This window comes from Tympanuchus pallidicinctus, unplaced genomic scaffold, assembly GCF_026119805.1.
Source record: "Tympanuchus pallidicinctus isolate F22 unplaced genomic scaffold, pur_lepc_1.0 scaffold4, whole genome shotgun sequence".
NCBI classification, from domain to species: domain Eukaryota; kingdom Metazoa; phylum Chordata; class Aves; order Galliformes; family Phasianidae; genus Tympanuchus; species Tympanuchus pallidicinctus.
In genome coordinates, this window is record NW_026294758.1 from 5532070 (window position 1) to 5549771 (window position 17702).

General features: G+C 38.5%; 1 protein-coding gene across 11 annotated transcripts in view; it reads right to left on the reverse strand.

The window, feature by feature from the left end:
• Positions 1–782: 782 nt before the first annotated feature.
• The window catches only part of ELAVL2 (ELAV like RNA binding protein 2), an 84518-nt gene continuing 67598 nt past the window's right edge, over positions 783–17702 (reverse strand). For 9 of the 11 annotated variants that reach the window (XM_052700890.1, XM_052700889.1, XM_052700899.1 and 6 more), the window contains 4 exons: positions 9341–9494; positions 6855–7080; positions 3931–3969; positions 783–3492 (listed from right to left, as the gene is read on the reverse strand). In XM_052700890.1, coding sequence (XP_052556850.1) covers positions 3162–3492; positions 3931–3969; positions 6855–7080; positions 9341–9494 — 750 coding nt within the window. In that variant the 3' untranslated portion in view covers positions 783–3161. The remainder of the gene's footprint in view (positions 3493–3930; positions 3970–6854; positions 7081–9340; positions 9495–17702) is intronic. The other 2 variants (XM_052700893.1, XM_052700891.1) reach the window with 1 other exon arrangement.

The following is a 17702-nucleotide window of genomic DNA, read 5'->3' on the forward strand; positions in this document are numbered from 1 at the left end:
TCTGTATGTAAATTGTCTGTTAACAAGTGTGACTAACAGACATTTTGAGCTATCTGTCCTTCACACTCACAAGCAAATCTATGTAAACTTGACTCCAATGCACTGCACTGATGGCAGTGCTCCATAGTGTAACATATACTACAGGGCTATCAATCCAAACACCCTCAGAGTGGAAATGTGAAAAAAGAGTGAATGAAAACTGTTAAAAGTAAGTTACATGCTGCATATGTCACTACTGGAGTTTCATTATCACTGATGAAAATTCCTTCTCATTCATTTGAGAAAAAAATCAGTGAATTTGGGAGCATAAATACTTTAGAAGTTAGTAATAAATTTAAGCACCCTTCAAGTGCTGAGAAGGTGAAAGAATGAGGTAACTGGATAGCCATTAACCACGTATTCAAAGAATGGAGAAAACTCAGTAATTGAGCACTGCAGTGGAGAGTGAATCCTTCTCCTTTCTCTGTACTTTCCCAACACAACAAAGCATTGGTTTAGCTATGCTGGATAGCAGGAGGCTGGACAGACAATAAATTCATTTTTCATGCTGTGTGTTTAACAATCCTCGTTTATTACACCTGCCTCAGCACTGAGTGGTCCATAGAGTGCTGAGCTGAAAACACTGGACACGAATCCTAACACAACAGAACTGCTATGGAGGTCCACTGCGCTGCCTGCTTGTGGATAGCTAGCAACCTAGGCTAAGCTAGAACAAGCTTTGCAGACAGCTTCTGTTCAGGTTGCTCACCCATGAAGGCAGACAACACAATAAAACGTGCTCGTGAGGCTTTTCCCTTCAACTTGGTTTATTGATGTACTGAACATGAAAAAGTACAAAGAATCCAAACACAAAAGAAAACATGTACAACCTCTTTAAATACTCAACAGAATATATTTTCTATTCCAACAGATGTGAATTAACTATACATCTTCAAATAAATACCAACCTTACATTTTACTAAGTGCTCTGATAACACTGTAAAGTGAAGCCCAATTTACATGCCTTCTCATCAATGCCGTTGTTTGCTAGAGTAGTATAAGGAAAGAAGCACGTTGCTACTGTTTTCCCTATATTGGAAAGATTGTGTTTCCTATAGTATATACAATTTAATGCAGAAGAGCTTTAACAATCTAAATGCACCTAAGAATGAGGAAGTGCTCACAAAGCCAATTAATTTTCAAATAGCATTGAGGGGTCAGCATGAAAACTCGCTTACTCACTTTAGCACGCGCTTCACAGTATATGTACTGTACTATACTGAAAAATTTATAACTACAATTTAAGAGAATAAGAACCAAACGCAACTGCAAAGATAGTGTACAACTATGTCTATGCATAGAACACTGCTTTTTTCTAAGGGGAAGCATATGAGCATCTCAGTTTATACAAAAAGCAGGATGTAACTATATAGTTGTCAGTGCATCCTGGCAAAGGCATCAAAACCCTCAGCTTTTTTTTCCTCCTCAAAAATTTAATGTAAGCTAGATGCTACTCAGAAAATATTCTGTAATTCTTTAATTTCTTCAGTACATGGTAAAGACTTTCTATGTTCCCAAGTAGTGAGTTAAGCATTATACAAAGTTAAATTTCAGTAGCATACAGGTGTTTATGGGTTTTGTATGAAAAATGTAAGGAAATCTGTTCAAAACTTATGATTATACTTGTTTTTAACCACAAACATATTTATAACCCAAAATGTAGCATCACTATAAACAGCTGAAGCTAGACTATCTACAGACAAAAATAGCAACAGACCTGATGCACTGTAAATTCAAGTCCCCAGGACAACAAAAATGAATAAGCAGACCTCAAGTAACAATGTTAATGCCATTTACAAAGAAAAAACTCATACAAAAACATTCAGAATTGACCATCACTTGGCATGTAAGTTGAAAAATAAACAGAAATCCAAATTAGCTGAAAGGTTCTTAACTCAAGATCTTATTTACATTACACAAAGCTCAGGTGTTAGCCTTGAACATAACTTTCAAAATACCTCCAAACACACCCAACTGCTGTGCAACCCATGCACAATGTCTTTTCTTAAGACAAAACAATTCTTCAAACAATAGCAAGTACATCACTAAACACCATGAGCTCTATCTGAAGGGAATTCTTTAGGAAGAACAGATTTTTTTCCCCCATTTCTTAGTATTTAAGTTTCCTGCTTGCTCTTATATAGATTTTTTTTTTTTAAGTTTACTCTTGTTTCAAAATCACAAGTTAATGTGAGCTACTTATATAACCAGGATGATCAAAAACTTCACTGATGATTACAAAAATGAAACCAACAGTGCATCCCATCAACTCTACTTATTAATAGAAATGTCTCAAATTTATTTCTACATCATAAATCTTTCTAAATTTTCCCCCAACAACTGCAAATTTCCTGGTAAGTTTTAAAAGCTCACAAGGTGTCATATGAAGAGATTTCTCAAAGTATTCAAATCAAAATATTTGTTCCAGGACCAGTAAAAAGTTTCTCCAAATTTTTTTTTATCTTTTCTTTTTTATAAAAATAGATGCTTTTTTTTTTTTTTAAATCCACATCAAAGAGGCTCTTATCTCTTTGGCAAGGTACTGCTTTACGAAAAGTTCTCCAGTATTCTTACAATAAGGTTTTATAATGTGTTTCCCTACCCAACCCAAACACTAACTAGAAAATAAATACTGCGTATAACTTTATAAATAAGATGTGAACTTGAAATATTCTCAACAACAACAACAGCAACTCATCAAGTTGTAAATTAAACACATGGCAGATCAAGATATTATATAATAAACTTAAGTAGTCTAACACAAAGCCTCAAGTATTTACTCATAGGTTAATGGCAATCATGTAATAAAAAAAAAAAACAAAAAACTTCTTCCCTTAGCTGAAACATTTTAAAAGGTCCACCTTCTTCAAAGAAGGCAATAGAATGCACTGTAACAGGTAAAAACCCTGTACCTCTTTTCAATATTCAAACACAAAAGGTATTTAAGAAGTTCTAATTCAAACATTAGCAATAAAAAAATCTCACATATTCTTAGGATGCTAAGTAGTCATTTTATCCCCATATCCACACTGATATACAACAAGGCATTTACTAGCAGAAAGCTTCTCATAAACTGCCTTTGTTGTACAGATTTCAAATGTTAATGCACTGAGAAAAACTTGCTAGGCCTTGTGCGTTTTGTTTGTTTTAAAGGAGACCTGCAGCACTCTATCCCCAAGGCGGTATCCATTCAGGCTCGCTATGGCCATAGCTGCCTCATCATAGTTTGTCATCGTCACAAACCCAAAGCCTTTGCACTTATTGGTGTTAAAGTCACGGATGACTTTCACGTTGGTTACTGCTCCGAAGGGTCCAAACATCTGCCAGAGGATACTCTCATCAGCATCTGGGGCCAAATTGTACACAAAAATGCACCATCCGGTTCCTGCGTGTCCAGGGATGTTAATTCCAGCCAAACTGGTCATTCCATCTATGGTCATGGGGGGAAACCTACTGAAGAAAGAGGGGAAACGAAATACAAACAGAGCAGCTGTTTTAAGGAAATCAAAAGCAAGGAAGTTTCAAAAACAGGAAAGGATAGAGGGCTTTTCACAGGTAGCTGGGACTTATCGGCTGGAACAGTAAAGCAATTTGGGATTTCTATAATTCATCTATACAAAATAGAGTGCATAGGATGACACACAGATGTGGGAACAGTGTTTGGTTTGGATGAAATGGAAGAACTAAAGAAAAGCATGCTAGAACACCAGAGAGGATTAAGTCACTTGGAATATAGAACAAAAGCTTTGTCTTCCATGCACGGTGCACCAAAATGAACAACTTCAGATGAAGTCTCAAGAAGCAAAAATAAGTCTTAACGAAAAAGTAATGATAGTCAAAATATTTTCTCTTAATGAATTAGCTATTATGAATAGAATGGTTCATTATTACCTCTTTACTCCATAAGCCATGTTGAGCAGATTGTCCAACCTGAAAAATAGTCAGCAAAACTGTTGTAACGTAAAGGGCTGGAAAAGTCTCGAGGAAATCTGGTACATTATTACCAGCTCCTCTGCACTGCTTCTACAGGTGCTCATTAATAGCTTGAATACCACCAATACAAAAATACAAAATACTACACAGTTAATGTAACACTAAACAGATGTTCTTATGTAGCATCCCCAATCTCAACTAATTCCGTTCAGAAAGGCCGAACTCATGACAGCTGTGCACCAAGTCAAATAATACCATAATAGCAGCATAAAGTTGCAGTATGTACACTTCAGCAAAACCTTCCAGATTACACATTTGTTTCTGATGAAGACTTTACTGACACTTCTCTCAGTATGGTGACATGAATATCTAGATAGAAATAAGGTTCTGGAACACCAGCAAGTACTGGAACATGCATTGCAAAAAAAAAAATTATTTTTTTAACTATTTTTTACTCTTCTCTGGACTAAAACTCCTTCAGAATACTGATATGTACAATACAGGCTGTGAACTTTCTCTCCATCTCTAGACCCTCTAGAGCTACCTAGCTAATATCTGAAGCAAGCAGTGCCTTCTACTGCTATTATAGTAACTTCAGTACTAAGATACAATCTGCTTCTCCAAGAGAAATGTATTCCCTAAAGCAGCTCTTGTTTCTTCCTGGCAAAGCTCAGATGTGAAGAGGACACCTTTTGCTGAAAGGTTACCTCCAGGATGCCACAAAATTAAGTGAATAAAGACTTACATGATGTGGTTTTTAGCTTACAGCCATCTTGCAGATCCGTACCTCACTGTTATTTTTCTCCAGTAATGAACTTTAAGAACCAGTGGTAGTATAAGGAATCCAAAGCCAAAGACTGTAATTGCATAATTCATGCACCAAAAAAATAAACAGTGAAATGAAAAACAATTTGGTCTTACTTGCAGGTAAGTGAGGACCAAACTACAGAATATCTTGATTTTACAGTGAACAGGGTTTGAAGGATGTATGCACAAGACAGTAAGGCACTAATCACTAGGAGAGCTTAGGGAGAAAAGAAAACTGCCTGCCAACAATCAGTAGGCTTTGGGATTGCATACATCTACTCTCACTGAAGATCTGGAAGTGAGAGAAAGATGAATTCCAGGAATACCATCAGCTACAGGTATCTGCTGCACAAGGGGCTGAGGACTTCATACAGTAACCTATGCCAACCTAACTGCTTTCATCAGTTACTGGATGGCCTTAAGAGATTTGGGAAAAATGGAATTCACCTGATGATTTTTAAGGATGCTTTCAGCTACACAGCCTAAAGGATCTGAGGAACAACTACAGGTAGGGCTGCTTTCAAAAGCCCAGACCAACATTTCTATTAAGCATGCTGTCAGTGTAAACTGAGCTACACCAATAGCAGCAGCTGAAACGCTGCAATGATGGCACAAGCAAATCCCAAATGTAAGACATCTCTCTTGACAGTTACCAATATGTAAAATTTATCAAGGCTGTCTCTTCCAGCAAACAGAAGCCTGAAAAAGAAGAACGAACTAATGTCTGTTGTTCCAGTTTCACTGTCTGATCAGTTGGTTCTCCGTAAGCTCAACCTTTTACTTCTTCCACATCCACCAAGGAGAGAACTCACCCGTCACCCAACGCATGCCTGATGTGCACTTGATACTACTTGTTACAATTATGCTTTTAAGAGGAGCAAATTGCAACACCTCCTCATGGTTGTTGCAAGCATCAACTTCACACTTAACATCTTAACAAAACACATCCAGATAAATTTAAACTGGCATTCACAAAAATGCACTGTTTAATAAAGAAGAATCACAAACAACCAAAAATTTAAAAGTTTCAATGCCTGATGTTGCAGAAGATGGCTATTATATTGCAATTACATCATTCTGCTTCCCAAAGAAGCAGCACGAACATTCCCCAAACACTGAATACAAGCGGTATCCCTCAGTGCTGACCTCCAGCGCTGTTGAGCACTTGTAGCACAAAGGCTGACAAGTTGGAAAGAGTCTGGAAGTTCTGCTAGAACACTGTCCATGAGCTCTGATCACAGGGACCTAAAAGGAAGGGTGGCCCACACAGAGCTTCTCAAGGCTGCTACGTTCTCTTCTTTCTAAGCACGCAGCAAGCTGATTTTGTTGTTTGAAAAATCCAATAACACACCTTGGAGCATACCAACAGCACATTCCAGTAACATGGTTGGGGTGGGGGCTGAAAATAACCCATCAAAGTCACTGAAAACAGCAAGACACTCAGAAATGCAGGTAATGCGTTTTGTTTCACTCTCCTCTTGCCATCTGTACTTTTGAATACATTGAATCGTCATAAGGAACTATATGCTGCAGCTTCCACACAATCAGACATATATCCACAAAAACAGGTGCAAAAGATACCTGAATTTTGGAATATGGGAAGACACTAGCATGCACTCAGTAATAAGCCAGGATAAAATCTCGAAGACAGAATGGGGAAGAAGTGCAAGAGTTGAGGAAGTGAAGACTGGCTGTGGCATATCATATGGCTAAGAGATATATTTAATTACCCATGTCACTGTTGACTGAATCAACTTTCAAATTAATGAAGAAAGCACAAAATTAAAAGCATCCTTAAGTGATTTGTACTTTTTAGTGACTGCCTACAGTAAAAAGAATGTTACCTCGTTTTTAACAACAAATAGGTTTACTAGATGCTTTCCAGCCATCAACAGGTTGGAACACATTTTTCTCTTTCAGCTATATTCTTGGAGTATAGCTGCAGAAATTCCATGGGTTTCTTTCATACAAATCACAGAGGGCATGAACAGGACAAAGAAATCAAAGAGTGCAGGGAAACCAACAGGCCCCTGGGAAGATACATTCTCCAACTCAGTTAAACAGAAGTATCTTACCTAAAACGTTGAGCCTGCTGAGCTAGAGGTGCTGGATACCTTCTGTTTGGAGAATGGTACAGTTGGGAAAGGATGGCTTGATTGGTTTTTTGGCTTGGATTGTTAGCAAACTTCACAGTAATGGGCTCTGTGGCAGCTGGAGGCTTCTGGCCGTTCAAGCCTTTGATAGCTTCTTCTGCCTCAATACGTTTGTCAAATCGGATAAACCCCACACCTCTTGACATACCTGCATACAGTGAAGGAAACTAATAAATTCAGAGGCAATTTGACAATATTAGATTCTCTCAACAAGTGCTATAAACAGTTGCTGAATTTTTAGCTTACTAGAACTGGTCATACACTGGTAGAAGTAAGACTTTTTAGAAAAGTGTTGCAGTGCTTGTTTTTTGGGTTGCGTTGGTTTATTTAAATTATACGAGGCAAGCTGCTTAGAAAGAAGCCATGGAAGGCTGAGTCAGAGTATATGCTGAAACAGTCATTTTAGAGGAATGGAAGTGAACCCAGAATTGCAGAACTTGTTTGCACTGTAACCTCTGTTCAGTTGGTGCTACTCTGCAGTGTCTAAGTGATTTACAGAACCCCCATAAATATAGTCTTCTACTCCCTAGAAAGGAGAAATGCCTTATGTTCTCTTGCAGCATCCCTTGAAGTTCACTTTGAAGCAAATATGGTAGAACACAAGAGTGTTCTAGATTGCAGTAATAGGAATTACAGAACAAGATTATTTCTGTAAGCTAAAGACTCCCTTTCAACATACAAACGTGTTTTTGTTGGGATGTTTTTGAAGGCAACTGATTTTTTTGGGCCACAGACTCTTCATGGGAATAGGGCAGTCAAAAATAACAGGCAGGGAGATCAGCAAGTATTTATAGAAAGTCTTAGGGAAATAACTCAAAACCTCATCCTGCTGCTTGGATGTAAACATACCGAGGTGTCAATACTTGCACCTACCACATTAAACCTTCTATGTCTAGTATTACTTTTTGTTGTGTGCTCAGTTTAACAGTCTTGAATCCATTTAGAAGCCTCTTACATTTCTGTTCATGAATAAGCAGGCAAGTCTGAAGTTTGTCCTCACTTTAGAAAGGCATTAACTAGAAGAAATATTCTGTTCATAATCAATGATAATTAAAGGAATGTGACAACAAATGAACAGGCATAAGAAAGCTCTAGAGGCAAGTGTCACAGTCTCAACTTCGCATTTTTCATCCATTAGTTTTTGTCACAACCTTATTATTCATACTGTTCTGAGTCTCTCTTCCATTCTTCTTAGCAACTTTGAAAAAAGCTTAACCTGAACAATCCATGTCAGAGAACCACTGTGTTCCAACTGGGATGAGTATGAGTACTTAGAATTACAGTAAACATTTTTAGAAGTTCATGTGTACTTATTAGCCCCCATCAAATGCCACTCTTTCTGTGCAATATACAAAAGCACTCTGGAAGCAGTTATTTGTTGAACAAAGATTAGAAATATGTCCAGCAAATCTACATCTTCTACAAGTCAGTGCTTTGCATCTAACATTCATTTTCGTGTTTCTCTCTCCTCAAAGCGTTAATATTGAGATTTATGTTAAGATAAGTGCAAAAAAAAAAAAAGCCTGGGCAGTCAACTATAGGCCAGCCAACCATCAGACAATCACATACATGTAATATTTTCAAAGTAAGGTTATTTGAAAACTTTAAGCCAGCATGAAAGTTCAGCATAGATGTTTTACTGCCCTAGTTTGAAGAGTAACCACCAGTGTCACTGACATTCATTTACTTATTAGAAACACAACCTAGACTGTAACTCACCTTCTAAAGCTTATTTCTATTTATACATGTAAAAGACACTCTGAAGACATTTAAATGGTGTGTGAATGTGGTTCCCAGGCACATGGATTAGTGGTGGGCTTGCTACTGTTATACTGACAGCTAGACTTTGTGATTTTCAGTGTCTTTTCCAATCTAAATAATTCTGTGGCTCTTTAAGGCATTGCTAAATGCAGAGTTGAACTGCTCCTGAGGAATTCAATATTCATGCTCTTCAGAGTGTCTCAAGTGACCAAGGCAACCATGAAGACAGTCTTAATAGCAGCTAACAGTCCGCACCTCTTGTAATTCTAGCCTCCAAGAACCAGCAGTGCATTTCTGCATAAAATTATTTTTAAAAAAAAATACATAGTAGCATTTCATAAGGAGTACGGGGACTACTTTTACATAGAAGCTTGGAAAAGAAGATGATAGCAGCTGTAGATTTATTACAAGACATGAAACAGGATCCAAACCTGCACCTATGTGGTGGAAATGAGTCAAGCTGGCTCATGATACTCCACAATCTATTTTTGTCCATTCATATTTATGAACAATTGTAGCAGAAGTTTCCATTTTTCAGCCCTTATACAGCTTTTATACATTTTAGAGACAAGACTACTGTACTGAAAGGTGAAATATTTTTCAAATTGCTAGTCCAAGAATGAGAGCACACAAAGCTGCCCACTTACCAGTGAGCTGGTCAACTAAAATACGAGAAGTTATAATGCGTCCATATTGGGAAAAGAGTTGTTCCAGTTCCTTCTGAGTCATTGTTTTGGGAAGTCCACTAACATACAAGTTTGCATCTCTGATAGAAGCTGAACTTGGTCGCGCATAGGAAACCTAAGAAGAACATGAAGCAATAAACATGAACACATCCAAAATACTTGGAATAGAACAAACCACACTGTTCTGAGATACTGAAGTGTTTTTCAGGATAGACACTTCACAATGACAGCTGTAAGAGGGGAATGCAACACAGATCAGAAGCTGATTGCATAAACTCATACGTAACCTGTAACTTAAGCAGTGTTCTTAATAGAAGAGAAAAGCAAGGTATATATACACCAAGTCTATATATAAAGTGTTATTTCTGAGCAATTTTAAGATTAAAGAGGATTAATACCTAAAAATACTTTAATATCTAAAACTACCATTAACAACAAAAAATACCAGGGATACAGTCTTTGACAATTCAGATATCGAAGCAAAGACAGTATGAAGCACTTACAGATCTGAAGATGTTGGAGTACTAACTCTGCCCACTCTAAATGTACAAAGCTCACTATCAAGTGACATAAAATCACCCAGAAGGTAAAAATAAACAATCGCATTACTAAAAATGTGCAGCAGAAGAGGTAATGCAACAAGGAACAGCCTGAGCTGGAAAGGACCTCAAAGCCCACCCAGGTCCAAGTTTTACTTGCCGCCTCAAAGTGCTTGCCAGATAGAAATTTCGTAAAAACTATTACATTCAACTCTTAAATATATCATGCACAGTTACAGGGCTCAGTATCTCCCAATGAAGTCCTGACAAGTTTTACTGTTTACAAAAAACACCACAACTGGGCACGCACACTAGTGGAACAGGATAGAACAAATTGCTTAGGGGCTTATCTTGTGCAAAATATAAGGGTAAAAGGATTCTTAAGGAGTAGTTAGATTTATCCCCTTTCTCCTCCGTAATTCAGGCTCTGTGCAGCTGAAATTCAATTCCATAAATCTACCTTTTGCCTAGCCTTGAATCTATTTTCAGATGCTTCCCACTTTGTTCACACATAGGTCAAAGAACTATAAGGCCCCTGTGTAAGGTGAAAGCAAAACAAAAAGCAATTAAGACTGATTGCCCCAAAACCTGAACAAGCACTATCCTCAGTGCTGTTTTAATCATACGACCTACTAGAGAGGCATTATTAAAGGCTGTCTTGCTGAATGGGGTTGACCTACAAAAATTCTCTGTCCAACTTCAGACATGCTCAAACACAGAACCCTATGAGGTGCACTACCTTCCCCTCTAACACAAAAGCCACACAAGAACTACAAAGGTGTCTTCAAAGTCCTTGTTTTCTGGTGTCTAGCATAGGCAACTGGGAATAACAGCAGTCTTTCCTCATTTACTTTGAATATTTTAACCAAGGTGTTCAATTTCAACAGAAAAGCTGTCAGTGCCCAGTTTCACAACGAACAAAAGTTCCCAGTTTACACAGAGTTTCAATCTTTCATAGAAGAATGCTCTTTACTGGAGCTGAGTCTACTTTCCTCTACATGCAGTTTCCTCTCCTCTTTCAAATTCTAGAAATACGCACTAAATCTAAATCAATTTTTTGGACAAATTGAAACCAAACCTCTGAGGACAGACTGGAGGAGTTGGAGTTATTCAACCTGGAGAAGAGAAAGCTTTGTGGGGATCTTATAGGGGTCTTTCAGTACCTGAAGGGTGCCTACAGGAAAGCTAGGGAAGGACTTTTCAGAAGGCAGTGAAAGGACAAGAGGAAATGGCTTTAAACTGGAAGAAGGTCGATTTAGACTAGCTATTAGGAATCAATTCTGTACTTTGAGGGTTGTGACACACTGGAACAGGTTGCCCAGAGAGGCTGTGGATGCCTGGATTCCAGGATCCCTGGAAGCACTCAAGGCCAGGCTAGATGGGGCTTTGAGCAACTTGGTCTGGTGGGAGGTGTCTCTGCCTATAGGAGGGGGGTTGGAACTAGGTGATCTCAAAGGTCCCTTCGAACCCAAACCATTCCCTGATTGCCTCATCATTTCAGAGTTCTTCTGTCATACAGTAATATACGCTGACAAATATTACTTTCTATTATATTTTTTTCTTTCCTTCAAAAATTTCTTTTACGTGTTTTAACTTCTTCAATATACTGTAAACTAAAACAGTTCATTTTGTGGATTTTGCACAGCAGCTGGGAACTGATAAGAGTTTCTATTACAATCAGTTTTTGCTAACTAAGAGCTTAGAGAGTACTCCATGAAAAGAGAACTGAGGATTATTCCTGGAAGATGATATGAACTACTAGCTAAAGTAAGATAAACACAGCAGGTGTGTTTCAAGGCATTAAATGACTGTAATCTGCCATAAGAAGCCTCTAATTATGACAATCATAGCACCAAAGTACCAAAATGGCTGATTACGGTTGTTTTGCAGTACCATACAACTAATTTATTCAAATACTATACAATACTTCCATGTAAATCTTGATGAAATCTCATGAACTTGCAAACAATGCATCAGGTAGCAGATGTTGAAGAGAACAGCAATTGCATTCCTGTGCCTTGTGAAAAGCTCTTTTTTGCACATCAGAAGTTTATCAGCTCCTTCCAGAGAGGCAAACAACTGTTCACTTCTGAAAACTTTCTACTTTTGATTTCATATTCAAGTCCAAGTCACTGACATTAGCTCTTCCACAGAAAGACAGGCATGGAGAGACCTCTTATGTCACTGTGCTGTTTCTTATTACCAAACTACATGACCATTTTCAGATGAGCATTTGTAGAGTTAAGTATGATGAGCAGAACAGAACATCAGAAATGAAAATGAGGGGGAAAGCATGGCACTGAAATTCAAACTAACAGAAGAGGAATCAGGATTCAGCTACAACAGGCATGGCAGATTTCCTGACAGAGCTACATCAAATAACTGATTCTGGGCTGAATGGTTTGACACATGTTCAGCAACACTTTTTGCATGTGGCAAATCTGCTACCACCACAGAGCTGTGAAGCCAAGACCCAGAACTTGCAAGCTGTGTCTGACACCAAGTTCATTTCTTTCTGTATATTCAACCTCCATTCTGCCTAACACCTGTATTTCCAAGAACTTCTGCTAGGTTACCCTTACTCTTTTATGAGCAAGAAATGTATACCTTTAATATTCCCAAGTGCACAGAGGTAAACTGAACCAGAGACAAGAAAATATACAGAGAATGAAGTTCTGCTGCATTCAGCTGAAAGACACTGTTGGATACCCAAGAGGTACAAAAACGTAACAACTAAGGAAAAAGGTATTGACAAAGTTGCTGTGAGCTTCTTTAAGTAATAAAACTATGTTATATTTGGCAGAAATACCTTGAGGGGAGCCAGGCCAGAGCTGAGACAGACTGCTTGGCAGCAGCCTAGGCAACATAAAACCCTCACTTAAGTATTTCTGAACAGCTGAGTTCATGTCTGTTCTAAAAACGAACCCCCTGCACTCCCCAGAATTCAGCACCATTAGAACATAAAGGGGCAGAGCAAAATCCATTGTTAATGGAACACAGTGAACATTCCAAGTGAAATTTGATGCCAATGGAAGCAGGAACAGATAAGTTCTACTTTACTTAGAAGTTAGATGAAGAAAGATGCATAGCTGCATGAATCACTTGCACATCTCAACTTTATTGGTTTGTTTTTCATTCTCTCTGAAATGGAGATAGACTGAAAGTTGTTTTATCCAGGTTGAATTAAGCTGTCAGATAAGTTTTGTTTTCTATATGCATTTGTTCATGTCCTCTAGAGAACAATTAGCATTCCAGGCAGTGAGCATTGGATGGAAAAACAGTGACTTATCTTTACATGTTAAGAAGAAAGCTTACCAATGACCAAACATTTCTCTGCTGAGAGACTTGAAGAAAAAAAACACATTAACAAGAACAACTCATAGTTTACTCAAGATTAAATCTGCTGCAGAATTGCTGTGCTAGCTTTGAACTCAGATAAGTATATAACTCAACAGCTTTCTAAGCATGCATTTTTCTAATCTTAGAGAACAGGGGCTGCAAAACATAAACCTTGCAAACTACTTCTGAACAGAAAAGAAGTCTATATGAACAGAAGATACCCAAAAGCTTGCCTAGGACACACCTTGGGCTGCTACTGTTTTCCCAGACTGCCTTGACCTTGTTTCAAAAGTAGGTTATATAGTTCTTGACAGATTAAATAACTCAATTTTCTACACAATCTAATGTAGTGATTGGACTCTCCATCCAGCTGCCCATTGCCCAAATCATTCTAATTCAACACACAAGATGGAGTAAAACAACACAAGTAGAAACGAGAGCTGTTAGGAAAAGAGAAAGATGCACAAGAAGCCCTCTCAAAGAACAACCTTAGGTCAGTTCATTGACCTGTGAGGCACTATTTAATACCCGTTTTTCTCTTGCTCAGCCATACTAAAGTGGGCTAGAATCAAAGAACCATTGCACAAGGTCTGCTTGATCAGCAGTTCAAGTTCAGCATTGCAGAGAATGAAAATTCAACTTTTCTTACTCATACACTGGCCTGACAAATCTCCCTGCTGATGAGCACAACCCAGCAACAGAGGAATAGATAGCACAGTTCTCACAAATGAAGCTGCTGAAGCAGTATAGGTCTGGAAGCATGATGATGTCCCTAACTACAGCTGGTTTTCTGCTCACTGTCTCCAGAACGAACATGTAGCAGTATCATATGCTAGAACTGTCTCTGCCTAACCTTCTATCTTCCGTTCTCTGCTACTTCAATTTTGCATTTTGCTGCACAACATGACATGTGGCAAAGCATTCCCACAGTTAGGGCTCAATGGGTATTCCAGCAATGACAAGAAGCATCGTTTCCATATAGGTGATGTCCTCTCAATGAATGAGCAGCCAGGAAGCCAGTCACCTTCACAGTGCAAGAACTCTCTCCAGGAGGAGCCTAAGTGCTGGTGACTTTGGGCAGGAGGATCAGTTCTCTACACACAGTTTAGGCTCCTCACCCCAACAGCAAAGCTTTTGGAGAAAGCCATAATGGGGATCAGATCTTGTCAGAAGCTGGAGCTCTTCAGCAGTACTAGGAGACCAAGGACTGAGGAATAACTGTGGGAGATACATGATCTCATATTCTGACTGATTATCTGGCTCAGGGAGACTGCTGCTCTGTGGAAGGTTACATCTGATACATCACAGAGATGCTGCTGATGCACATAGAACTCTCAAACTGTACCTCCCTTTGCGGGCACCAACAATCCCAGAAACCTGGAGAATATGAGGCTCTGAGAGGCTGGCAGTCCAAGAGGAACTGCCTCAAGTTCTGCAAGTAAGGAGAGAGTGCTTGAAAAGCAGAGGTTGGTACTGTGGGTTATGAAGAGGCCGATTAACTATTGTCAACAAAAAGAGATTTAAATGGCTTTTGGCCACAGAATTGGCTGACAATCAAGTACAGCCAGAAAGGGATGGGTTTCTTCTTCATGAGCACAGTAAACATGTGTAAAGACTGACCAGTCTGCTATTGAGAGCTTCAAATTAGAAATGCAAAGCAAAGATAAAATGCAGGTAAATGACACAAGTTGACAAAATGCAGACTGATACAGACAAGAGGAACCTTTAAAACAATGGAACAGTTCCAGAGGACCAGATCCCAAGTGAAAAAAGAAATAAGTGACAAGTGCACATCAGTGGGTTAGATATCAATTTCCAGGATATCAGCATAACTGAGCACCTTAAGCTGGTGTACATGAACACACCACTGGGAGCAAGCAGGAGGAAATATAGGTCCACATGCAGCTACAAAGCCAGGATCTCACCAAGGTCACAGATGTTTTAACTGCTCATACAGCAGGAGGGTTACCAAACATGGATGCAGCTCTCCAGGAAGGACAAGAGATGGGTGAGTGTGTCTCCTTTCTGTGAGACACGGGGAATGCATGAAGAAATGCCTTGGGAGTGAGAAGTCCACAGAGAGATAATGGGTCATGATTAGCAGGAAACAACAAGAGAGACAATGACATGCAACTGCTACAATCTGACCAGGAAGATACAAAGCCTTCTCTGAGCAACTGGAATAAGCAACAGGTCTTGCTCCCCAGGAAACTTGAGTCACACCAATATCTGATGAGGAATACCACAGGGTGGGAGCAAGCAAACCATGGGTTTTCAGATACGCACTGATGATAAGTTCCTCACAAATCCAAAAGGAGAATACACTGCTGGACATAGTACTTCCAAACAACAAAGAGTTGGCTGGGGATGCAAAACTTGAGTACATTTTGGCCAAAGTGATCATCAGCTGGAGGATTTTAGAATACTGTAAGGATGGAGTAGGGCAAAAGGCAGGACCACAGAAGAGCAGACTTGGGCTTGGGAGTGATTTTTGAATATCAACTCCTTTTAACCATGCTTTCCTCCATGTCTAAATCTCATTAGATTCTTCCAAACTGAACATTATAAAACAGCCCAAAGATCCGTTCTAGCAAACAGCAAATCAACTAAAGGTGACCAGATACCTGCTAGCATGTACAAGACATTAAACTTCACAAGTGTAGGATGTGAAAGCAAGGGCAGATGACAAAGGAGGAACATGCAAACTGTCTGAACAGCTGAAAAAGAGGATATGAACAAATGCATCAACAGCAGATAACTAGGAAAAACAGAACTGATGCTGAACTCACAGTAATGATGAGAATGTTTGTTCTTGTGATGCACTGATGTCTACTGCCAAGGCCACTGTTGATAAATTGATAAATGCCACTTGGAATAGTTTGACATAGCAGTCATGGCCTACACTGAATGCTTTTAAGAAAGCAGCAAGCTCTAACGAGTAAGTACTACTCAAGTTTCAGTGTAATTCCCTTTTAAATTCAACAAGGTATTCATGTATTTTTCATATCTAGGAACATATTATCCATGTAGGGAAACCTGCAAGAGGTACTCCTGTCTCTTGATTCATACATACGGCATTTACAAAGATCAGCCACAGTAAGAATATAAACAGAAATCAGTACATCAGGATCAATAACTAAACACTACCTCTAACCACTTCACTAAGCACCAGAAGTTCTGATCAGGTGGGGAAAAAAAAAAAATAAAAAAATAAAAAGAATCACAAGTTCAAACACCTAATATAACTGAAGATTTAACTTGTTCCTCTGGGATCTTTTTCCTCTGACTACTGCTGGTCAGTATTAGAGTAAAATAAGAATGCACAAAACATTACTGGTCCAAGAAAACTGATGCCCATGCAAAAGAAATTTGTATAAAGTAAAGGACATTTGGTTTTTAGTCATTCAGATTCATTTTCCTGTCAGTTTCCTAGTTCAGTTACTTCCCCATCCTTCCAGATTCATTCCTTCTATGTAATATACATACACTGAATCAACAGCTGAAGTATTACTTCCACAGATACTTCAACAGGTGAACATTTTATCAATAAGCATCAGAGTTTGCAACATCAGAACTATTAAACAGTGCAAGTCAAGAAGCAGCTGGAACGTCTGATTTTTAAATATTTAATGACAACATATAGAACACATTTGCTCTGCAGGAACCAATTTAAAAACTGTTTTCCTGGAATTTTCCATTGCTGCTAATAGGAAAGACCTGCTACTAGAACCTCAAATAATATAAAATCCAAGTATTTTCACTGCTTTAATATTTCATCTCTCAGCATCAAGATGAATTGATTTACAGCTTTCAGCCCAAAACTGTGAAAGCTAGCAGGTTAAGCAATGAAGTTGCCAAAAAAAATGCAAAGATCAAGTCTTTAAAATAGAATGTCTCAATTTCTTACCATCTGCTACTACCTTTTGATACTTCAAGTACTGTACTTCTATCTTTTTTTTTTCTTCTTTTTTTTTTTTTCTTTTTTTACCACTTAGCTACTTAATAGTCTAGAGAGCAAGCAGGGAACATATGCTGCCTGCATGAACTTTAGGAAAATGTGATTAAAATTTAAAACCCTCTGCTTAAGGTATTCTGGGATCTTAGTGTTTTAGAAGTCAGAATTTCAATGTATGTTTACCTCCAACAGCTTCCAGTGTAGATTTTTAGCTTAGGATGCTTTGGCTGACAGATACTACCCATTTCTTTTAAAATACTTGTTGTAGTGGAGAAAAAGAAAACCAGACATCCACAAAGCAGGCTAAACATTTCTGCAAAGCATACAGGTGTATACTGGGAGAAGACAGACATTAGGAATATAAGCACCCTTGGCAAGCACAATTAAATAAGGATATATTGTTTCTGCTTAGGCAATGTTCTCAGAGGTGACTGTACAAGGCAAGTGTCTTAACCTGCACTTAGGTCAGTATATGAGATGCCATGATTCG